The 26,515-nt window shown below is 34.6% G+C and overlaps 1 protein-coding gene across 4 annotated transcripts in view; it reads left to right on the top strand.

Moving 5' to 3' along the window:
* Positions 1–26,515, top strand: part of ELP4 (elongator acetyltransferase complex subunit 4) — a 251,816-nt gene that overhangs the window by 36,065 nt on the left and 189,236 nt on the right. For all 4 annotated transcript variants that reach the window (XM_078058252.1, XM_036105447.2, XM_078058251.1 and 1 more), the window contains exon 4: positions 23,785–23,916. In XM_078058252.1, coding sequence (XP_077914378.1) covers positions 23,785–23,916 — 132 coding nt within the window. The remainder of the gene's footprint in view (positions 1–23,784; positions 23,917–26,515) is intronic.

Raw genomic sequence — 26,515 nt, 5'->3', positions numbered from 1 at the left:
TCTGCCAAAAATTGAGAAAACTATAACAATGAAGTTAAAGAAATACCCCTTGTTTGTCCATATATACTACTGAACATTTTTTTTTATTATGCTTATCTTCAAAGTTGTAGTTTTATAATGATTCAGAACAAAAGTAATATTTTATAAATAATTAAAAATTATTTTCTGGTCCTTCTGTCATTCCATTTTGCAAGTTTTATGCATACTCAATACCTTATAAATAACACATCTTCCCACACATTTTTACTTTTTCGAGCCTACATAATATGTATTTTTTATTAAAACTACTTTGTTACTGTGTATCTTCTGTTCATAGTTTAAATACAAATATTTGAAGAGCCCTTTAAAGGCAGAACTATAGTGAGACTATGTTCCCTTCGTTTCTTTGTCAACATTTTATTTGTTCAGAAAATTATCAGGCTATCTATATGCTTTTCAGAGCGTACAACTCTGAAGTGCTAGTTGAGCCAGAAATTTGCTGTTTGACCCCAGGGTTTCACTCTTTTTTTCCCCCTAGCTACTTGTGAGAGCTTATTTAAAATTCTGAGTTCTCCACTGGCAGCCACAGTTAGAGCTTCTTTGGCAAACTAAAGAGACTAAGAAAAATCATGCAAAGGCTCAATACTGCTTCCAGTGACCTACATTTGTAGCCAGCTTTTAAAAGATGGCATGTGCCTTATTTTCCAACAAGAAAATGAAAGATAAGATAAATGTATAAAGGAAAATAAACCCACCACTCTGTCACTAGCTTGTAAGAACCATTTCTGATATAATATTAAAATAAACACAAAGTTAGGGTTGATATTTGTGTATCACCAACATAAGAAAGGAATTTTGCATGCAGAAAGTAGCCTAAGTCATATAGCAAAAATGCCATATTCTGTGATGGGATATTTATCCTCAGAAGTGAAATATAATTGGGATATGAGCTTAGATTTTAATTTATGTGATGCTGCTTAAGTAGCTGCAGGACCTCCCACAAGTCACTTATTCTTTCACATTAAGATAGAGATCATTCCCTGGCTACCTTATTCTGGAATTCCAAATTAAAAATGAAATATTTGGGATTTTGCTTTCTAAATCTTAAAATAATTACTCTAGGCCTCACATTTACTTTCAAAAATTTTATTTTGAACTAATAAAAAAATGAGTGGTCGTGAATGCTTGATGGTTATTGTCATGTTCAAATGTTAAAACCTAAGAACTGTTATATAGCACTTATCATTCTTTGAAAAGAAGCCACACAAAGTCAAAATTGGGAATATTAGAAATGGAGTTCATTTGTCCTCTGAATACTTTTTCTGAAACACATTCAGAAGAGAAAGTATTCAATCCTTTTGGAAGGATTAAGTGACTTCAAATTCTGAAAACCAGAGCCATTAAAACTTAAAAAAACACACACACTTTTTAAAATCAGCTCCCCAAATTAATGAAATTGACTCATTAAATGAAATATTAAAGGATCCCATGAAAGAAGAAAGGTACACACCATCAAAGATCATAGATTAGATAGATAGTCTTTGAAAATTATGTACAAAAGGATAGCTTTACTGTGTGAAAACCCCAAAGAAGACAAGGCTATCTCTCCATTTAGTGTTGGGGTGATTCTTTCAGTGGCCAGTGTTTGTTTCCTCAAATTTTGTTTTATTCATCAGAATCTGATGGGCAGTTGCAGAAAGTGGCCTTAATTCACCATAGTCATCTTTTCATATTATATTAGTGAAATCAGAGGTATTTGAAATGCACTTATCAGTTTTGTAAAGTAGTTTTACTACAGTTTGTGTGTGTGTGTGTGTGTGTGTGTGTGTGTGTCTAAAAGTCTGCTAGATTTCAAAAACAGGGTTGATGGTATTAAACTAAAGACTTAAATTGGGGGATGCCTGGGTGGCTCAGTCAGTTAAAAGTCTGCCTTCGGCTCAGGTCATGATCCAAGGGTCCTGGGATCGAGTTCCGCATCGGGCTCCCTGCTCAGTGGGGAGCCTGCTTCTCCCTCTATCGCTCATGCTCTCTCTTTCTCTCTCTCAAAGAAATAAAATCTTAAAAAAAAAAAAAAAAAAAGACTTAAATTGGAAGTGGAAGATGGATCTGAGACTATGAAGTAAAGCATCTTACCTTTCTATTTCTTGAAATAGATTATAACAAAATACTATAGAATTTTGAAAAGCCTATATTATGCCTTTACCTGGTTGCCTCTACTTCTCAGTACTCAATGAGCAGAAAGAGAATTGTTTTTGTTCTATTAACACTAAATGTACAACACAAAATAATTTTCAAGTTTAATAAAAATAAAATGATACCAGTTTCATTTAGTGCACCAAAATATACTAAGGATTTTTGTGACATCTTCCATAAGCTGGGTTTATTTTGGGAAAATAAAAGAATATGACATCAAACAAATAAAACCAGTCACTTGTGTGCTCCTGAGTTAGGAATATAACTGATCTGGACCTCTTAAATAAAGATAATGCCTGATTCTTTTACTAATTGAGATGTCTTTGACAATAGATATCCCAAAATTTTAGAATACTTCTTTTCAAACCTTGTAAAAATTCTATGACCTCTCAGGCTCCACATCAGGCTCTGCACTCAGTTTGGAGTCTGTTCGAGAGATTCTCTCTCTCTCCCTCCCCCTCTGCCCCTCTCCCCCCTGCTCATGCTCTCTCTCACAAATAAATAAATTAAATTAAATCTTAAAAAATTTTATATTCTCTAACCTCGATTTAATAAATAATTATGTTAAGATCACTGTTACTATCTTAACTTTTATAATTATATTTAGAAATGTTTTAGTTATATCGGGTTTTTAGAAGTTATCTTAGTTTATATTCAATTGGGACACTTAAAGGAATTATGTAGAAATCCTTTGCCAATAGAAGAATCCTTCTATAACTCAAGTAATTATTTCATAACCTGTTTGCTTAGTACGGCTTTTCATATATCTTTTTTTTTTTTTAAGAAGACAGGTTAATATACACCCTTATATAGTAAACATTTACTAAGGGAATTATTACACATGGTCTTATTAACTAAACCTGTTAAAACCAATGATTAAGTGGAGAATTTAGTCTACTTTTTAAAATATTTCACTGGGACACCCGGGTGGCTCAGTCGATTAAGCGTCTGGCTCTTGATTTCTGCTCAGTTCATGATCTTGAGGTCTTGGGATCAAGCCCTGCATCAGGCTCCATGCTCAGCACAGAGTCTACTTGAGATTCGCCCTCCTTCTCCCTCTGCTCTTGCCCCCCAGCTGTGCTCTCTCTCTGTCTCCTTCTAAAATAAATAAAATCTCTAAAATAATTAAAATTAAAAATAAAACATTTCACAAAATGTATTTTCATATATTGCAAGGACCACATTGTTCGCCATTCATTATTCTTTCTATAACTAGGGATATAGACACAAAGTTATACATATATACACGTATATATCCTGTTCTTCATGTTACCCTTCTCCTTCCCTCTTAGTCAAGAAAATTGAGAGGTCTTTCAGTCTTCTCAATACATTTCTGGTTTACATGTTAAAGAGAAATGTGATAAGGATATGTGGAAAAGCATTGAGAACACTGCTCTTATCCTAGTGGTTTCATTTTCTGTTTTTTAATTCATGTAATTGATGTAGTTGCCAAAATAAAAGCATAATTTTTGTCAGTAGCTTAATTTGGGAGTTTAATAAAAATAATAATTGAATACCAATGTGAAAGTATTTTTCATCCTTTCTTATAATATTAATAATTTTGCCCCCTTTACATTCAAGAGAAAAAATATATTTAAAAAATTGCACCAAAATGTTCCCTGTACTGATTTAGTTTGAAATATGGATGGACATAAGTTAATTCACTACTTACTAATCTTAAAATCCATAAGTTTAAAAACATTTTTTATGTACCATCAGCTGTGCCACAGACCTTCTGACTTACTCCATGCAATCTACATTTCCGAATGCTTTGAACAATTAAAGTAACCTCTCCCCTCATATTTTTAAATATTTAAATGTAGGTAATGTGGAGACCATATCTTTAATAGATGGATAGTCAGGCTAGATATTTGGAGTACTTTTGTATTCAAATTATGATAATCAGTCAATAAGATCTTTGAATTTGTTTCTCTTCCTAACTTTCAGAAAATAAATGTTCCCCAACTCCCCCCAAATCAACAAAGTAATATACTTACTGATACAATATAATATACTTACTGATACAATATAATATACTTACTGATACATGGATAATGCTTAAGTAGTATTAATTATACAGTTACCAAAACCCGCAAGGATCAAAAGATTTTATTTTTAAGAAGGATTTCTCATGCTGCATGGATTATGTTGCTACATAATAGCTCAGTAGTACTTCTGCTGAATTGTAAAATAGCTTAGAGAGGAGTATGATGCCCATAGTTGGTGTAATGCATTGGTAATTAAGAGGGTGGGAGGTTAAGCTTCATTAACTGCTGAGGGATTGTATCTTGGGTTTTATTATGCCCTAGAGAACATAAAAAGTGAGAAGGGTCAAACTGTTGGAATCAGATTTTGCTTGTGCATCTGCCAAAACAAAGACCACAAAATAATATAGCGGTAAGCACAGAATGGCATGAATTGAAAAGGGAAGAAATATATTCACAGCATCTTATGGATAAGGATAAATGTTTCTGGTGAAAAAAAAATACACCTAATTACTGGAGTATATTTTGGTGTTGGAAGTTTATAATAATTTGGTTTCATATAGGTTTTTTTTAAGTAGAATAAGCAGTTGTTTTTGTCCAAAGGTAGTGCCACTTTCTTTTTCATGTTAATTTTCCAAAATGATTCATCTGATTAAGAGAGAGAGATTTTATACTTTTCATTGTATCTTCTGTGTAGACCTTATGAAGCCTGCTTTTTATTTTTACTTATTCCTGATCCTTGCTACCAAATATATGGGCACTGTAAGCACCATACTGCATAAAAGAACCCAAAACCTGATATTTTACTTTTAGGAAACAAGGGTATAACAACCATGAAATGTGTTCTGTTGGTGCACTGGGTAAGAAATCAAAAGACTGGGGATTTTCAAAAATACAAGGAAGGGCCTTGATCTGTGATCTGTTACAGCTGTAATCATTGAATATTTAAGAGCTTACTACTAGCATTCTCTTGTAAGACAGATTTTATCCAAACATTCATTGTTTTTTGTTTGATTAGATACAGACATCGCAACAAAAATATGGATTATAGCAATCATCATCTCTGATAGGGTCAAGGAGTCACAATGAGCAGGTTAGGTGATGGCCCACTTCAGAAAGTAGAGGGCTTACAAATATAACAACACACTGAATACAAATTCTTACAGAGCAAATTTCTGAATATTGAAAGACAAAAGTATCAGAATATTCAGGGTGCCTGGCTGGCTTAGTCAGTGGAGTATGTGACTCTTGATCTTGGGTCATGAGTTTAAGCCCCATGTTGGGCATGGAGCTTATTAAAAAAAAAAAAATCAGAATATTATTTTTTTCTCCCAAAATATCAGTTTTGGTATATCTTTAAATAATTCGTTTTCACTTGAATCCTGAATAGCAGTATTGAAACCATTTAAGACTGAATTTTCATATAATGGAATTTTTTTGTCAGAGAATTATATAGGACTATCTAACACTGTGCCTTAGGATTGAGTTCTTTTTTTTTTTTTTTAAGATTATTTATTAGAGAGAGAGAGAGCACACACGAAGGGTGGGAGAGGGCAGAGACAGAGGGAGAAAGCAGACTCCCCACAGAGCAGGGAGCCAGACATGAAAGGGACTTGATCCCAGGACTTGAGATCATGACCTGAGCCGAAGGCAGACACTTAACCACCTGAGCCACCCAGGCGCCCCTGGATTGAGTTCTTGACTTCACAACACTTAAAAACCATACAACTGAATCTTAATTTGCGTCAGTTTTTTTATTTTCTATTTTTGTTCAGATTTCCAGCCAAAAGAATGATACAAATGAAAGTAACCAAGTGTTCACATAGGTCTAGCTAGGTAGATTACTAGCATAACATTTATTCACACCATGTTGTGTTAACAATTCTTTATTTATTGATGGAATGCTTAAAAACAGAGACACTAAAGGAATTTTGGTCCATTTACTAAAGAAATAGTATATTTTATCAAATCTGAGAAGCCACTGACCACAAGATGCAGCACTATTTTATGTACCACTGACAAAAACACTGCCAAATAAACTAAAACACAATGTTGTCTTTTAATTTAGGATTTTTATTTAATTATTTTTAAGATTTCTTAGGCATTTATATTTTTTTAAAATCATACCACACTTGTACAAAAAAAAGATAAGCAAAATATGTAACTTACTCATAAAACTTCACATTCATATTATTACTGTAATGAATTGCTTTCTGATTTATAGTCGTTCACCATCACCGGTTTTTCACAATTCATGTTTTTTCACATACTGTTCTCTGTGTCATCAAGAAGACTGATGATGTGGCATTTCTTAAAAGACGCTCCACTCTTGCACCTAGATTTTATTCTAAAACAATGACATACAGGCGCAGCTGGGTGGCTCAGTCAGTTAAGCATCTGACTCTTGATTTCAGATCCGGTCATGATCTCAGGGTCATGAAATTGAGCCCCATGTCAGGCTCTGCACTCAGCACAGAGTCTGCTTGAGATTCTCTCTCCCTTTCCCTCTTCCGCCCGACCTCACGCTCCCTCACACGTGTGCTTGCTCTCTCTCTCTCTAAGATAAATAATTCTTGGGAAAAAATAAAACAGTGACTGACATCCATTGTGCAAGTATTGTTGCAGATGACTTTATTTTCCCAAAAACTTATCAGTGGAAGTTTTCTGGAAAACCAGAACTCATATTCTTCCTTAACTGAGCCATATATGGATTCTTGGCCAAGATATTGAAGAATTACATATGTCCACTTACACACCAAGAATAACGACCAGTTTCTTATATATGCAGACAATGATAACTTTGTATCTACTTGGTAGAATATCAACTGAAAAATGTATCCCGATTTCAGAAATAATAACATAAAAAAAAAAAAGAGTCAGAATCAATGAAATACAGTAAATATATACCTCAGTTTTGTGGGGTTTTTTTAAGATTTTTATTTATTTATTTAACAGAGAGAGAGAGAGAGCATAAGTAAGGCAGAGCAGCAGACAGAGGGAGAGGGAGAAGCAGGCTCTCCGCCGAGCAGGGAGCTCGATGCGGGGCTCCATCCCAGGACCCTGGGATCATGACCTGAGCCAAAGGCAGCCGCTTAACCGACTGAGCCACCAGGCACTCCTGTACCTCAGTTTTGAACCTGGGTTTTGGTGTGTTTGAATTTCCCACTTCCCAGAAACCCAGTTATCACAAATCTTAATTGTCCTTGTTTACTATAATGATACCAATTTAAAAATAATCCCCATTTTTAATGTGTTGATGTTTTCTTGGGAATATTTCTGTGTCCCAATGAAGTTGGAACTTAACTTATGCTTCTTAAAATGTATTTCTTAACATACATTTTATTCAGCAGTATCATGCATACACAAGTGTAATCTTGCTCATTTGGGAAATATTCTACCAGGAGAGAAATAATGTTAAGAAAAAAAGAACATTCTCTCTCCTGTTATTAGGAGATATTAAAGCTGAGCAATCAGGAACTGGACATTTGTTTGATATATGTTTTTCTAGAATTTGAAATTTTTTTTTTTTTAAAGATTTTATTAATTTATTTGACAGAGAGAGAGACAGCCAGAGAGGGAACACAAGCAGGGGGAGTGAGAGAGGGAGAAGCAGGCTTCCCACTGAGCAGGGAGCCCAATGTGGGGCTCGATCCCAGGACCCTGGGATCATGACCTGAGCCAAAGGCACTCGCTTAACAACTGAGCCACCCAGGCGCCCCTAGAGTTTGAAATTTTTTCTTATCTTTTTGAAATACTAACAATAAAATAAGGGGAAGTAATCCAATAATCATGTTCTTCTAAAGAAGTACTTTCGTCCTTTACAAAGTAAATAACCTTATTATACTGCAAGAAAATTAAGGAAATTTACCTTTATTTTTCAGAATCTATCAGCCCTATTTAGGTAATATTAAAACTGATTAATAGGGGCGCCTGGCGGCTCAGTTGGTTAAGCCACTGCCTTGGGCTTGGGTCATGATCCCAGGGTCCTGGGATCAAGTCCCATGTGGGGCTCCCTGCTCAGCGGGGAGCCTGCTTCTTCCTCTGACCCTCCCCCCGCTCGTGCTCTCTCTCTCTCTCTTTCGCTCACTCTCTCAAATAAATAAATAAAATATTTAAAAATAAATGAATAAAACTGATTAATATAGTTGCTTGCAATTTTAAAAATACATTTTTTCCCCCAGGAACTCTTTCACTGCATCTGGGATTGAATACTTATTTTTATCACACATTTGAATTTTAAATTTTCAGAGATAATACTTTATTACAAAAAATAATGCAGATGATAGCAAAAAATTTAAGCAATAATAAAGGAATTAAAGTGAAAAGTAAAATTCTCCCTACCCCACCATCTATAATCTACAGTTCCAGTCTTCCTGTATGAAAAGTCCCCAACATTGATTTGTATTTGATTATTTTTAGTTACTCCAATGGTTACTATTATAATTGTAAATTATACTCTTTACCTTTCATTTTTTGATCCATCCATTTTAGATTATACTATTAATTCCAGTATATAAGATAAAGTTATCACAACTACCTTTTGCCATCTCTTTTCCCTTCAACCTGTTATCTCTAACTTACTTGCACATTATCAATTATTACAACTCAAATTCTGTAACTATAATTGAATCTTTAATACTCTGTTCATAAGTTTATTTTACAAGTTGAAACATAACATTTAAAATTTCAAATTAGATAAATATTTTACTGAACCAGATCATATAATTGGACCCTTTGGAAAGGAAATGCCATCTTATGTCTTATGTCTATGTCTAGAAGTTCTAAACTGAACTTCTAGAAGAGGAAAGGAATCATTTCTTACATTCCCTCAGTTCCTTAGTCTCATGTCACATTTTTAGTTCCTTCCTTTTCTTCATGTTTAGCCCTTCATGTTCTTGTTCTGCTTTTTATTTTTTACCAGCATTTCTTTTTTCCCCCAGTTTTATTAAGATAGAATTGACATATAACATTGTATTAGTTTAATGTGTGTACAAAATAATGATTTGATATATGTATATATTACAACATTACTACTATGATAAGTTTAGCTAACATCCATCACATCACCTCACTTATTACAAGTGTTTTTTTCCTTGTGGTGAGAATTTTAAGATCTACTCCTTAGCAACTTTCAAATATACAATACAGTATTTTTTTTTTTTTTTTTTTATTTAAGTAATCTCTACAACAACATGTGGTTCAAACTCACAACCCCGTGAGCCAGCCAGGTGCCCCAGCAGCACGGTATTGTTAACTCTAGTCCCTATGCTGTACATTACATCCTCAGGACTTATTTATCGTATAATTACAAGTTTGTACCTTTTGGCCACTGTCACCCATTTCCCCACCCTCACTTCTGGCAACTACCAACCTTTTCTCTCTTTTTAGGAGTTTGGTTTCTTAGATTCCACATATAAGTGAGATCATACATTATTTGCCTTTCTCTATCTGACTTACTTCACTTAGCATAATGCTCACAAGATTTATCCATGTTGTCACAAATGGCAGGATTTCCCTTCTTTTTTTATTGTCAAATACTATTCCATTGTGTATATATACCACATTTTCATTATTCATCTGTCAGTGGACACTTAGGTTGTTTCCATGTGTTGGCTATTGTAAAGAATGCTGCAGGGAACATGGGGGTGCAGATATGTCTTCAAAGATGGTGACTTTATTTCTTTCTGATATATACTTTCAGAAGTGGAATTGCTGGCTCATATGGTAGTTCCGTTTTAACATTTTGAAGAACCTCCATATTTTCCATAGTAGCTGTACCAATTTACATTTTCACCAGCAATGCACAGTGGTTCCCTTTTCTCCAAATCCTCACCAACTTTTAGCTCTTGTATTTTTGATGACATCCATTCTACGGATATGTAAAATAAAATTACCTTTTTATTTTCTGGTTGAGAGAAGATATATAAGTCTTCATTTTATCATTAAGGCGTTACCAGTTTTTTATTTTTTATGATTTCTACCTCTTTTTGGATTCTTTTTTTTAATGGCTGAATTACATCCTCAAATACTTTTTTAAAAAAGGTTTGTGGTTGGACATCTGGGTGGCTCAGTCCGTTAAGCGGCTGCTTTCAGCTCAGGTCATGATCCCAGGATCCTGGGATCGAGCCCCACATCGGGCTCCTTGCTCAGCAGGGAGCCCGCTTCTCCCTCTCCTTCCGGCTCGTGCTCTCTCTCACTATCTCTCTCTCTCAAATAAACCAATAAAATATTTAAAAAAAAAAAAAAAAAAGGTTTGTGGTTGGTAAGCTTTTGAAATATTATATACTTTCTAAAAAATGACTGTACTTTGTGCTTACATTTAATAGGTAATTTTCCTCAATGGAAATTTCTTTCTTTTTTTAAAGGTTTTATTTATTTATTTATTTGAGAGAGAGAGAGAGAGAGAGAGCATGCACTAGTTGGGGGGAGGAGCAGAGGGAGAGGAAGAAGCAGACTCCCCACTGAGCAGGGAGACCGATGCGATGCAGGACTCTATCCCAGGACCCCGGGATCATGACCTGAGCTGAAAGCAGACACTTAACCAACTGACCCACCCAGGCACCCCCTCAACAGAAATTTCAATAACAGTTTTCCTCATACTTTGAGGACACTGTTCCATTGTTTTCTAAAATCCAGGGTTGCTGTATCTGATGCTAATGTATTTCTTTTTCATTTGTAAGTAATGTATTAACCCCCCTTTTAAAGCTTTCAGGATTTTACCCTTATCCATCAAATTATGAAAGGGCATGACAATCTGTTTAATGGGTCTTTTTTTCCATTCAACTGGTTTAATTCTTCATATATCTTGCCAGTTTGAAAACCATGTCATCTGCTCCATAAATGTTTAAAAACTTTGATTTTTTTTAAATTAAATTTTGATTAAGTAATTCACAGTTAGTATACATTCTCTTTTCTACAAGTTACATCACAAATAAAGTGCAACTCACATGCCCCAAATTCCATTTAACCCCCTTCTTCCACCCTCAGAGGAGTTAACTGCTATTAGGGGCTTGGTGTGAATTCTTCCAAACAAACAATACATACATATATGTATACATAATCAACCATGTTTGTTTTATGCTTATGGTTTTTTTCATTAGCTTTATTGGCATATAGTTTATATATAATAGAATTTACCAATTTTATGTACAATTCAATTAAGTCATAATAAATGTATACAGTTGTGTAACCACCACAATCATAACACAGAACATTTCTATCCCCTCAGAAATGTGCCTGTTTGCAGTCAATCTCTTCTGCCTACCACTTGGCCCCTGGCAACCTCTAATCTGTTTACCATCTCCATAGTTTGCCTTTCCTATAATTTCATATGTATGGGATCATGTGGTATATAGTATTTTGTATCTGGCTTCTTTGACTTAGCATACTTTTGAGATTAACCATGTTTCTATGTGTATCAATAGAATTGATTCCTTTTATTGCTTTTATTAGCCATTCATTAGTTGATGGACATTTGAGTGGTTTCTACTTTTTGACTATTAAATGAAGTTGCTATGAACATCCATCTGCACATCTCTGTGTGCACATATGTTGTTATTTCTCTTAGGTAAATACCCAGGAGATGAGTTGCTGGGTCATATTGAAAGTAAATGCTCAATTTTTTAAGAAATTTCCAAACTTTTCTAAAGTTGCTGTGCAATTTTGCATTCCTACCAGGAGTGTATAAGAATTCCAATTGCCTTTTTTCCTTTTTAACATTTGGTGTTGTCATTTTTTAAATTTTAACAATTCTAGTGTGCGTATAATGGTATCTCATTGTGCTTTTAACTTGCATTTTACTAATCACTAATGGTGTTGAGCATCTTTTCATGTGTTTGTTTGCCACCCATGTATCTTTGGATGAAGTGTCTGTTCAATTCTTCTCCATTTTTTATTTGATTGTATTTTTATCATTGATTTATAAGTGTTCTTTTTATATTCTGGATACAAATCCTTTCTCAAACATATGTTTGGCAAATATTTTTTCCCAGCCTATGGCTTGCCTCTTTCTTAGCAGTGTCTTTTGAAAAGCATTAATTTTTTTACTTTTATGAAGTCCAGTGCCTCAATTTTTTATTTTATATTTCATGCTATATTTTTGTCCTATTTAAGAAATATTTGCAAACTTTTCTTTAAAGGGCTACATAGTAAATGTTTTTGGCTTTGCAGGCCATATGGTCTCTGTTGTAACTACTTGATTCTGCTATTGTAACAATAAAGCAGCCATAAATAGCTCTTAAGCAAATTCCAATAAAACTTTATTTCCAAAAACAGGCCCACAGGCCAGTTTGTTGATCCCTAGAATGCCCCCATATCAGTAAGGTTTTCTCCTTTATTGTTTTCTGAGAATTTGTTGTCCTCCTTTCCCTATCAAATTGCCTTGGCATTTATGTAGAAAATCAAATAAATAAACATGTGGGTCTCTTTTACAACTTTCGTTTCTGTTCCATTGACCCATGTGTCTATCTTATATGGACTTCATCATTCTCTTTTTATAATGTCTTGAAATCAGGTATTTTTAAGTCCTCCAACTTTCTTCCTTTGCATAGTTGTTATGTCTATTATATAGCTTTTGCATTTCCATATAAATTTTAAATTCAGCTTGGCAGTTTATATGAAAAAGTTGGCTAGAATTGTTCTTTTTCTTCTACAGTTATTTTTCCCTCTGTCCTTTTTTTTTGATAGTTTCTGTTGCTATTGTCAAATTCATTGATCGTGGTTTGCTCATATCATCTCCTCTCTATATTGTTATGAACTTATTTCCTTTGTTCATTTTATTTATTTTAAAGAAATTTTTGTTTTTAATGAGTTAGTTTGTAACCACTGCTAAGATAAATTATACTTTCCTTTCTATCAAGTGAATTTTATTAGATACCCACATATACAAGTTACCACTTAAAGCAAAGGAAACAGCAGTCCTAAGGACTTGGAGGTAGAAATCTTAGGACTTCCTGAGTAAGCACACATTGTCCACTTTGTAAGACAATAATATGAAATAAAGTTCAAAGGACAGTTTTATCTTCTTTGTGAGCAATTTAAAGAGTTGGCTGAGAGTTCTATGGATAGATTCTGCCAGGAGGCAGGAGAGGAATTAGCTAGTTTGGAATGAATGAGAAAATAGTTGTAGAGAAAGTAAGGAGGTGGAGGAGCTGAGAGAAAGGGAGAAAAAAAATGAAAGATGATAACCTGATTGAGTATACTTTGAGTTTGACATGCAGTTGAACATTCAAATAGAATATCCAGAAGGCAGGTAAAACTCTAGGCTCAGAAATTGGGGAAATGACTGAAAAATAGAGATTTGCTAGCCATCATTTCTTTCTCCATCAAACATTTACTGAATGTCTACTATGTGCCATAAACTATGTTATGGACTGAATGTTTGTGTCTTTCCCCTCAAATTCACGTCCTTCCAGCCTAATAGCCCCAAAGTCTTAGCTCATTCCATCATCAACTGTAAGTCTAAAGTCTCATCTAATTGTCATCTTAATCAGGTATGGATAAGACTTGAGGCATGGTCCATTCTGAGGTAAAATTCCTCTCCAGTTATGAACCTGTGAACCTGTCAAACCAGACAAATTATGGGCTTCTAAGTATGATATAGAATAGGCATAGGATAGGCATTCTCATTCCAAAAGGGAGAAATCAGAAAGAAGGAAGGGGTGATAGATTCTAAGCAAGTCCAAAATCTATCAAGGCAAATTCCATTAGATCTTAAGGCTCATGAATAAACTTCTTTGGTTCCATAAACTTCTTTGGTTCCAAGCTCTGCCTTCTAGGCCTATTGGGGTGACAGCATCACGCCCCTTCAGCTGGACAGGACACCGTGCACATGACTTGGTTGGGCCACAGTCTCGCCCTTTGAAACCAAGATTGAGGCAGCCATGCCCCCCCACCCCCACCCCCCAGGCTGGTGGGTCTGCGCCTGCGGTAGGAGTGGCAACCAGATCATCTCTGAATCACCTTTGGGATCTTTTCTACCCTTGTTTTTTGCAGGATAGCTCATATTTGAAGCCAAATTGTTCAGTGGTCAAGCCTGTAAAATCCAAGAAGTCCAACTGCCTTCCTTAATTCCATCCTGCTTTGTCTGTAGTTCAAACTGGCAGTGTTTCTGCTGGTATAATATCTCTATTCCTGGCTTCTGCTGAGATGACTGGTTAAGTCCATGAGTCACACCCAGGATCTCTTTATCAAATGGTTGTTCAGCCATGCCCTTAAGTGTTCTCTCCAGAACAAGCTTTTTCATTTTTTACAATATAATATAGGCTGAGAATTTTCTGAATCTTCAAGCTCTAGTTCTTTTTGCTTAACAATTCCTTGTTTAATTTATCTCTCTCCTTTTGCATTTTACTGTAAGCAGTCAGAAGGAACCAAGTGACACCTTCAAAGCTTTGTTTAGAAATCTTCTCAGCTAGGGAGGGAAAACTGAATGGGAAAGTCATCAGAGAGGGAGAAAAACCATGAGAGACCCTCAACTATAGGAAACAAACTGAGGGTTGCTGGAGGGAAGGGGGGTAGTTGGGTGATGGGCCTTAAGGAGGGCACATGATGTGATAAGCACTGGGTGTTACACGCAACTGATGAATCATTGAACACTACATCTGAAACTAATGGTGTACTATATGTTGGCTAATTGAATTTAAATTAAAAGAAAAGAAATCTCAGCTACTCAGTTTTATTGCTCATAAGTTGTACCTTCCACAGAATTCTAGAACACAGTTCAGCCAAATTCTTTGCCACTTTATAGCAAGGAGTGCCTGTCCTCTAGTTTATAATAATATGTTTCTTATTTCCATTGGAGACTTACTGGAATCTCCTTAACATCCATATTTCTAGCATGCATCTCAGAACTCTTTCAGCCTCTACCCATTACCCAATTTCAAAGCCACTTCAAAATTTTTAAGTATTTGTTACAACAGAACCCCATTTTTTGTACTAAAATCTGTCTTAGTAAGCTTGGGCTACCATAACAGAACACTATAGACTGGCTTAAACTATTGAAATTATTTTCTTACAGTTCTGGAGGCTGGGAAGTCCAAGATCAAGGTGCTGGCCAATTTAGTTCCTGTGGAGGACTCTTCCTGGCTTGTAGATGACTCTTAATGTGTTTAAGCATCCTCTCCCTAGAGTCCTCCATCCTTCTACTCCAACTGGACTACTTGTTCTCTAGGCAGACCTACACAGTTATTATTCTGGCACTTTCCTTCATCATCCTAACAACTGCTCTGACTTTGCTGGTAGTAGAGTACATCCTCTAGTGACTTGAGAGTGAATGGAGATAGAGGTGTGAGGTGGTAGAGATTTTGAACTTTGCATGTCTGAAATTGTCTTAATTTCATTCTCAAATTTAACATTACTTCGGTAAAATATAGAATAGTAGGCTGAACATAACTTCCTCTCTGAAAAGTCCAGATCCTGGAAGCTTTTCAGTATTTTCCTTTTTCCCCTCTTGTTCTGAAGTGTCAGAATTCTATGTTTTAGTGTATGTCTATTTTCATTCATAGTTTGAATACTCAGGATTTTAAATCTATAGCTCCCATTTTTCATTTTGAGAAATTTCTCTTAGATTATTTCTTTGATATTTTCCTCTATTGTCTCTGTTTCTCTAAGAAATCCTTTTGTGGTGTCAACCTCCTGGACTAATTCTCTAAATATTTTCTTTTCTCTCTCATTTTCTATCTTTTTAAGAGATAGTATAGCATAATGGTTAAGAAACTGAGTAATAGGGGCACCTGGGTGGCTCAGTCGGTTAAGCAGCCAAGAATCTTGATTTCAGCTTAGGTCATGATCTCTGTGTCCTGGGATGGAGCCCTGTGTTGGGCTCCGCGCTCAGTGGGGAGTTTGCTTGAGGATTCTCTCTCCCTCTCCCTTTGCCCCTTCCCCCACACTCACGCTCTTTCTCTATCTCTCTCTCTAAAATAAATAAATCTTTTTTAAAAAAAGAGACAGTGATAGAATAAGACTATCCATTACAAATCCTTATTCTGCCATTTACTTACTTTGTGGCCTTCAACAACTTAACCTTTATGCTCCAATGTCTTCATCTATAAAATGGTCTTAATAATAGTGCTTACTTCTTAAGATTGTTTAAAGATTAAATATGTTAATTGTATAAAGTAATTAGAATAATGCCTGGCAGTTGGAAAACACTTTAAAATGTTAACTATTATGTTTTGTTTTGTTTTTAATTATCATTGCTGTCATTATTATCATTATTGTTCCTTTATTCTGAGAGATTTGACCAACTTGATCTTCTAGAACTTCTGGTCATTTTTTTTTAATCTTCTATTACATTTTTAATTTCTAGAAACTCAGGTTTTTTTCTGATTCCTTTTACTGAAGTGTTTTTTTACACACCATCTCATATAATGGATACTACTTTTTATTCTTTTTGAAGTTTTTATTTGTTTCTGGCATTGTTTCTGTTTCCTGCTCATTTGTCTTGGTCTTTGAATTCCATATTAGATGCTTATTTCAAATATCTGATAATTCTTGGCTGTCTTTTAATATTGAAGAATAAGGGACTAGAAGGCTAGTTGGAAGTACTGTGTATTTGGACACATAACTTGTGATCTGATAGGTTTACTGTAAGTTTAGCTAGTGATATCTCTCTAAAGGCCTTTTCCCTAAATTTTATCAATTTCTCTAGGGAGGGCTCCTTTAATCTCCTGATCTCCTGCCTGTTCTGCTTACGAATGGCTTCTGGCCTTGTCAGAGCCTAGGAGTGGGAGCCAACTATGTGCATGTGTTGGGGGTTTGGGGGTATCTCACTCTTCTGTATGAAAACTTTCAATAAGTTACCCTGTCTTCAATATGATGTGTCACCCCTGCCCTCTATCGTGTTCCTACTTCCAGTTTGTCTGATTTGACCTATCCATTTGTCTTACACAGTTGGGGAGGAATAGTATCCTGGCTGTTAGTGGAAAATAGGGGATCTGAGGGGTCTTTTTAAAGATTTTCACCCAATCCTTCTACTTTGACACAGGTGTATTGCTCCTTGCTTGCTGAAATTACTGGTCTTTTCTGCAGGTATGCCAGCTGTTAGGATTTGTTAAAGCCAAGTGGTAGAAACTGGTGTTTACATTTATTATCTTAATCTTTATTATTTTCTATGTGTTTTATATATCCCATAGAAAAATAATAATTTGAGATGCAAGGCCTTATGTTATAAACAACATTTATCATAGCATTCTCAGACTGCAAACAACCTAAAGGTCCAACAATAAGGAAATAATAAACTGAATTTTAATTAAGTCATGTAATTTAATATTATACAGCCATTGAAAGTCTTATTTTTGAAATGTGAGAATGCTCACAATATCATGTTAAAAATGTAGAATGTAGGGGTGCCTGGGTGGCGCAGTTGCTTAAGCAGCTGACTCTTGGTTTCGGCTCAGGTCGTGATCTCAGGGTCGTTAAGATCCAGCCCGGGTTCTGGCTTCACACTCAGCTCGGAGTTTGCTTAAGTTTCTCTCTCCCTCTGCCCCTCCCCGCCAAGTGCTCTCACACTCTCTCTCTCTCAAATACATAAATCTTTTTTTTTAAATGTAGAATACAAATAATATACATTATCATATGCATAACAGGCAATATGCATTTTGTAGAATATATACATATATTTTTTAAAAGACTGGAGGGAAATACTTGAATATGTTCAGTTATTATTCCTAGGTGGTAGGTTAATAGGTAATTGTTTACTTTTTTATATGTTTCTGTATCTTATAATTTTCTTTGTTGAACATTTACCACTTTTAAAATCAATTGCTGTCCAATAAATATTGATTTTTAAAGTGATAGTTGGGTACTTTCTTTTTTTATGGTGAAGAGATGGTTCTTTCTTTAAAGTTTTCATTTTAATTCCAGTTAGTTAACATACAAGAGTATGTTAGTTTCAGATGTACAGTATAGTGATTCAACACTTCCATGCATCACCCAGTGCTCATCACAACAAGTGCACTTCTTAATCTCCATCACCTATTTAACTCATCCCTCTAGGGTACAATTTTTCTAAGTTGAAAGAATATAGTGAAAAAATAGCGTTAAAATTTTTTTTGTAGGTGATATAAGATAAAGGACAGTGTCGGAAGGACAGGGAGGCATACAACTTTTTTAGGTACTGAAAAATCTGGTTTTAATTTTAAACAGTTAAGTTGTGATGTTTCTTTAAAATCCTAGTCGATATAACTGTAAAGTGTGTCATTGACAGTTACACAGTAAACAGTTTAAATTGTTAGATGAATACATACATTTTCCCATTTTCTAGACCTGCACTAAGTAATAAAATTTTCTGTGATGTCAGAAATGTTCTCTACCTGCACCACCAATAGGGTAGCTATTAGCCACACATGACTATTGAGCAATATGGCAATTGAGACACTGAATTTATCATTTTGCTTAATTTTAATTAATAAAAACTTAAATTTAAATAGCCACATGTGGATTGAGGCTATTGTATTGAGTAACATAATTGTAGACCAGTGGTTTTTGTAAATAATTCTATATCTTAATAACTTAACAAGGGCACCTGGGTGGCTTAGTTGGTGGAGTGTCCAACTCTTGATCTCAGCTCAGGTCTTGATCTCATGGTCGTGAGTTCAAGCCCCTCTTTGGGCTTCACACTGGGCATGGAGCCTACTTATAAAAAAATTAAAAATAAAAAGTTTCTTAAAAATGTTAAAAACTGATTAATAAAACTAATTCAGATGTTTTAATTGATATCTAGTATTTTTAACGCAGAAAAGACAATTGAGGAAAAACAATTACACATGTCTAAAATAAATAGATTTTGCAAGGTAGATATAAATTCATTAAATTTAAGGTTTTATAACATTTATTTATTTTTTTTTAAGATTTTATTTATTTATTTGACAGAGAGAGAGACACAGTGAGAGAGGAAACACAAGCAGGGGGAGTGGGAGAGGGAGAAGCAGGCTTCCCACCGAGCAGGGAGCCTGATGCGGGGCTCAATCCCAGGACCCTGGGATAATGACCTGAGCCGAAGGCAGACGCTTAACGACTGAGCCACCCAGGCGCCCCTATAACATCTTATTTAAATTTTTGTTTATTTCCTCATTTCAGAAATAAAATTAGTGCTTCTTCACCCTGACGGTAAGGCTGTGGAGCAGGAGAAAAGGTTAAGAATATCAGAATCTTCAAACTTTTTTTTTTTAACATTACAAAGATTTTATCCTTTCCCCCACAAGACAATAAAAAATGCTGATGGGGGACATCTGGGTGATACAGTCAGCCAAATGTCTGACTCCTGGTTTCAGCTCAGGTCATGATCTCAGGGTTCTGAGATTGAGCCCCAACTCAGGCTCCGCGATCTGTGTGGAGTCTGCTTGGGATTCTCTCTCTCTGTCTCTCTCTGCCCCTAACCCCCGCATGCTCTGTCTCTAAAATAAATAAATAAATATATATATATAAGTGTGTGTGTGTATACACATATATATATATTTTGACAGAATTACATTATCTTTGCAAATGTATAAAGGCAGGAAAATAGTTGAGAATCAATCATTTAAAATAATTTATCATTTATAGATTTAATTAAGTTGTAAAATGATGCCCCTCGACCAATATATATTAAGAAGACAGTTTTTATATGTTTGAAATGTTCTAAACAGAATTTTCAATTAGTTCTCTGGTGGCAGGGTTGTGGGTATATATTTCCCTACTCTATTTCTAGTTGAAATTTTCCTAAAGGTTACTTTAGAATTATTGAATATTGTGTTTGGGGTTAAGATATCAGGGTACTAAATTTGTATCATAGACTCTTATACATTACCAAACAAAAAGTAATTTAAAATATTCCAAAAATTCAGTTTTACTGAATAGAACAAGAGTCAGAGTCCAACCCAATGCCATAAATTTATAAAGTCCATGTCCAAATAAAAGTCACCATTCAACGTTCTTCATCCTCACACCTAGAAACCAAAGAATTATCGTAATCTTAAAAAGATAATTAGGGCTAATGGTCTCAAACTAAAGCAAATGTTTCAGAAACAACACTGAATTGGGTATATAATCTAAAACCTAATAATATATTATTCCCTAAACAAGAATAAAATACTCACTGAATCAACCATTCAGGCAGAAAAAAGCAGATCACCTACAAGAGTGGAAGGCTTCAGACTTAACAGCATCATTCCCTGTACAAAGACAGTACAACAGCAATGTCTACCAACTTCTAAGCTAGTAAAAATATTATGAAATATATACAACCAATGTATTGGTTGAATAAAAAAGTATTTGAAAATATGATCCATGTATTTACTTCCTCACAGAGAGCTTCATTGACTACCCTATGTAAAGTAAACATTTCCCATTACTCTGTATTCCTTTCCTCTTTTTTTTTTTTCAAGTTTATATCACTACCCTTCTAGAATATACCTCCATAAAAGCAGAGACTTGGTTTATTTTGCTCACTGCTTCATCCCTGGTACCTTCTTGGCACTGTTAAATGAGCGCAGGTATCAATTTTTTAAAAACTCAAGAATGGCGGAACTGTGGTAAAATCACCCATGGTGAATCCATTTCAACAAAACCCTAAAACTAAATAACTCTGTGTGGTGCAGACAAGAATGCAATTCTATAAACCTTGACAACGTAAAAACAATAGGGGAAAAAACTAAACCTGGGGCTGGGAGAAAGTGCTACATGCTAATTTCCTCATTTTTTATAGGAGAGAAGGAAAGAGAAACTGATTTCATTGAAAACTGAAACCCATAAAAAGGAGCATAGTGACTCCAACATCTCAATATGCTTCATAATCACATTTCTAATTTTAGAAGAGAATGTGTCAGGAAATAATATCTCTCAAAGTAAAGAATCATTGATCAGTTCAACAATTCTTTCAATTTTACTTCATTTTTGTTTTATAAAATAAAATGTTAATTTTTTCAAGTATTAATAGTATTTTAATATCTACTATTTTTAATCGAAGTATTTTGTCTAGCATATCCATGTATATACACAAGTTTATGCTGGGAATGTTGTTTAATGATTATTGTAGGGAAGTTTGATTTTGTAATTTTCAAAAATTTTATACCTTTGTCATAGCTATATATTTTTAAATTATTTCTATTGCTATGTCTTGAAGCTTATTAATCTTTTTTCCTGCAATGTCTAATCTGCTGTTCCTTCTATCCAGTGTGTTTTAAAAATCTCAGATGTTGAAGTGTTCATCTCTAGAGGTTCATTTGGGTCTTCTAAAAATATGTCTTTCCTTTCTCTATATGCTCAATCTTTATTAAACACATGGACTATAATTATAATTGATTTTTGTCTTAGTCTAACTGTATTTGTGTCATTGCTGCATCTCCTTATTATAGGTCATATTTTCCTGTTCTTTTTCATGCCTGGTAATTTTTTTTTATTGGCTCCAGATATTGTGAATTTTAACATGTGGAGTGCTGGATATTTTACATTCCTGCAAACATTCTTGAGTTCATTTCTGGGATTCAATAAAGTTACTTGGAAACCATTTGATCACTATGAGGCTTACTTTTAAGCTTTGTCAGGTGGAATCAGAGCAGATTTTTTTCTAGGGCTGATTTTGCCTCACTACTTAATGCTCCATGAATTACAAGGTTTCTCCACTCTGGTTGATGAGACCATGGACTTTTTCTGGTTCTTTGTAAGCTGTAGAAATTGTTCACCTTGCTCCTTTTGAGTGTTCTCTCACCAGTTTTGGGTAGTTTCCTTATGTCCATGTGCTGCTCAGTACTCAAGAGATGCCTCTACAGGAACACCTGGGTGGCTCAGTCAGTTGAGTGTCTGCCTTCGGCTCAGCTCATGTTCCCAGGTCCTGGGATCGAGTCCCATATCGTCTCCTTGCTCAGCAGGGAGTCTGCTTCTCCCTTTGCCTGCCGCTCCCCCTGCTTGTGCTCTCTCTGACAAATAAATAAATAAAATCTTAAAAAAAAAAAATTGCCTCTACAGATCTCTGGAGCTCTCTCACTGAGCTCCTCTCTTCCCCTGTATTTTGCCACATGGCCTCCTTGAACTGCTAGCTTGTTTCTTCAACTCAAGAAGACTGTTGGGTTCCTGTTTTCTGCATTCTGCACTGGATATTTCCTTTTTTTTTTTTTTAATTCAAGTATAATTAACATGCAATGTTTTATTAGTTTTAGGTGTACAATATAATGATTCAATACATTGCCTACTATTGTCAACTCAAAATATATGCCTCTGAGTATTAAGTTAAGGCAATTATTTGACTAAGTTCCTATAATCATATGTTTATTAAGTGCTTAACATGCAGCAAACACCATTCTTTGCATTTCACATTTTTTACTCATTTATTCCTTACAGAAACCCAATGAAATGAATGCTGTTATCTCTGTATTTCAGATGATGAGTAGAGACAGAGAGGTCCCGTATGTGGTCAAGGTAACCACAGACACAGCTATTAGTGTGTAAAGGCAAGATTTGGACCTAAACAATCTGGTTGTAGAATTCAACTATACTGTATTGTACCATATGCCTCACAAATATTTATTTCCATTGGAAACATAAGTTATTTTATATTTTGTAAGATATTAATGCTTTGCTGGGAATGATGGGTTCAGAGTTTAAATGATATAACTAGTTTCTGATACCAACATAAATTAAAGTGTGATTCTGTTTGGAGGCCTTTTAGTAGATAACTAAAATATATGATGGTTAATGTATTTTCCAGCTGATTAGTTGACATGGTTCTAAGCATAAATAAATTTGATTTTGCGAAGTAAAAGTTGCAATTTAGACTAATTTATGTCATAGCACAAGATTATGTTTACTAATCCAGCACCCCATATTATCTTTATGATTTTTCCTAATATAAATAAGATTATGTTTACTAATCCAGCACCCCATATTATCTTTATGATTTTTGCTAATATAAAAGGCAGCAATTCTCCAAGAAACTTAGGTACTTTTTCTTTACATTCTTTCTGTAGTTCCTCTACACACACACACACACACACACACACACACACACACGTTTTCCATGTGTTTTTTATAGCTACTCCCTGGGTCAGCTTCCAGAAAAGAAAAGATAAAATTGGACTTCAGTGTCTCTTTACTTAATGAGATTTTAAATTCTATTTCCATTGTTAAAAGAAGAGACATAGGCTTGCAGGTACAAAACTAACATTTGATAAGGGCGAAATAAATGTCTTGTTGTTGTTACTTCACTGATTATTTAGGTGAATGAGTTTTTTGAATTCTAGTATCACAAACCAGTAAACAGATTGCACACATGCCTTATTTTTACCTTGCAGCAGACATAACAATAATTACAGGTAATACATAAATGCTAATTCCAGACTTTGCTAAAGTGTGTGTATATATATATATATATAAAGATCTTGTATAAACTCTTGTTGCAATAACATTTGGTTTTTGATAGTATAAAAATTTGAATATTTTCTTTAAATTATAGTTCATTGCTAAAAAAACTTCACACTATTATATATACCATTTTCCTCTGTTTTAGAAATAGCCATATTGTCATGACTGAATGCTTCGATCAGTTTTGAGGAATCAAGGTCTTGGAAAGTTCTAATATTGCTAATATAATGATTTAAGAAAATTGTCGCATTTTTTAATCACAGATGTTCAATAATGTGTCATTCTGTTTTCTTAGGAACTTCCTGCACCATTACTTGATGATAATTATAAAAAAGACTTTGATGAAGATGTATGTAATCATCAAACACCAGACTCTAACATTAAGATGAAAATAGCTTGGCGTTACCAGTTACTACCCAAGATAGAGGCAAGTCAACATATAAATTATTTCTAAAATTTGCAAATGTATTTGTTTTCATTTTATAGAATCTTTTATGGTATACCTGTTACTTTTAAAATGTACTACAATATGTATTTTCTTATTGAAATAACTTGATATTTTATTTGTATTTTATCAAGATGATATTTCTTAAAAAATAAAATTATGGCAAATTTTTTTTTTACCAAAATAGATTTCACTTCTTCCATAATTTCCATATAGAATCTTTTATTCTAGGGTTGCAAGCCAGAAAAAGTGAACTCATTAAGCTATTTCAATCCAGCTTGGTTACCTATAAATAATCAGCCTAAGTGGTAGTTCTTTGGAATTACTGTTTTTATTCCTATACATTTGCTATCATTATATTTTCAAACTCAGCTATCTGATAACCTCATCTGTCCAGGATATACTAAGAGACAAGAAGTGAAGGGAAAATTTCTGAGAAAACAAATGTCAGTAAATCTGCCCACTAAAGCTTATGAACTTTGCTCCTGGAGAAGGCTCTGTTCATTTATTAGCTCCTTTATTTGATTGTTTACTTATTCATTTTTCAGAACACTTTAATGACTACCAGACATCATATTGGTAGAAAAGAGAGAAATTCTAATCTGAATAAGACACAATACCCATAGCCTACCCTTCCGTCTTCTACAGTGACATCACTGTTACCTTCCCCAAGGACAGATAGGTTTGTAACACTCCTTAACTGTAAATGCCTAATTTGGTATATTGTTTCCACTGCCTCCTCCTAAATGCATGGCCGACTGTCAATCATAGAACCCTTCTGCCAAGCCTAGACAACGCCTTAGAATTCTCTGCAATATTCTGGGAGGTCACTACCAGCTAATATGTGAGAGTTAGTATGTGAGATGAAACCTATTTGTAATTATAAGCCTGCAATATGAAATACAAACTTCTTGAGACTGTATATAAGATCTATACAACCTAATCCAAGCCTACTTTTTAGTCTCCTCCTGTGTGAGTATAAAATACTATATCCTCCCATCCTATGAGAGTTGCTCCTGGTAAATTGCTTATATTTCTGCTGGTAATGCTTTTCACTTTCTTATTCACCAGTTCAGCCTTCTCCAAGTGCAAATATTACTACTCTGACAGCTTTTCATACATAATTATCTAGTTTCTTATTTTTGTGTCCATAGCACTTCATGTATTTTAAAGTACTTCTAACATTATTTTATAGGTAATTGTTGCTATAACTCTTTTCTTCATCAGACAGAATTCTCTATGAGGGCAGAGAGCCTGTTTTATTTTCTCTCATATCTCCAACATCTATATAAATGCCCAATAATAAATATTTGGTGTGTGATAAATGTATTTATACACTTATACAATCTGCAAATACTAACTGTCACCTGTTTATTAAGTATAAACTGTGGTATAATAGGTACATATTGAGCAGTGATAAATTGTTCTAATTTAGATGGGAAAGCTATTTGAATAATAAGATTTTTAAGCATGATTTAAATGACTGTGAACAAACTACAGACTGAAGCAAGGATATTTGCAACTGATAGAATAAGGAATAAAATTTCCTTATATACAGAGAACTTCTAAAATGAATAAGGAATGGTCTACCAATCCAATTTTTAAAATGGGTGGAAATATGTAAAGGAAATTTAGGTGGCCCTTAAACATACAAACACACATGCCCAATTTCAGTTACAATAAGAGAAATGCAAATTAAAACTACACTGACAGGGGCGCCTGGGTGGCTCAGTCGGTTAAGCGTCTGTCTTCAGCTCAGATCATGGTCTCAGGGTCCTGGGATCGAGCCCCACAGTGGGCTCCCTGCTGAGCAGGGAGCTTCTCCCTCTTCCGCTCCCCCTGCTTGTGTCTCCCTCTCTTCTCTCTGTCAAATAAATAAATAAAATATTTTTTTTAAAAAATGCACTGACCTGCCAGTTTTCTCTTACAGGTTGTCAATAACCTAAAATGTTTGGTGAGACACTAAATTAGCAAGGGTGTGGGGAAACTAGTATTTTCATACTTTGCTGGTGGAAATGTAAATAGGTACAATTTCTGTGGAGGGTGTTTTGGTAGTATCCTTCAGAATTACAAAAAACACATACCCTTTGATCCTTTTGGGGATTTACGTCATGAATATATTTAATCATATGTAAAATGAATATATGATCTATTTATATAGCATATTTTTAATAACAAAAGATTAGAAATAAACTGAATGTCCATCAGGAAGCACTTGGTTAAGTAAATTACAGTGTATGCGTACAGTAGAATATCATTACATGTGTATTAAAAAATAGAGGGAAGCTCTGTGTAGTCAGCTGTTGCCGGCATAGCCTAGCTTGGATGTGATTGAGAACTGGGTATGAGGCCAGAATAAATGGAGTTATTCTGCTTAGGGAAATGTGAGTAGAGTGATAGAGATTAAAGCAGACAAGGAATGTCGGACTAGTACTTGAGAACCCTAATGGCAGAGAACTTCATTCATGTCTTTGAGCTGGCAGTTTCATTTAAGTCCCTGACTTAATGGTGACTCTTTTGTAAAGAGTGACTATATTCTAATTTTTCTACTGGTATGTTCTGAAAGAGTCAATAATGAACA

Source organism: Halichoerus grypus, chromosome 11 (assembly GCF_964656455.1).
Source record: "Halichoerus grypus chromosome 11, mHalGry1.hap1.1, whole genome shotgun sequence".
Taxonomy (NCBI): Eukaryota; Metazoa; Chordata; class Mammalia; order Carnivora; family Phocidae; genus Halichoerus; species Halichoerus grypus.
The sequence above is the reverse complement of the archived record's forward strand: the minus strand, read 5'-3'. Positions and strand labels throughout refer to the sequence as shown.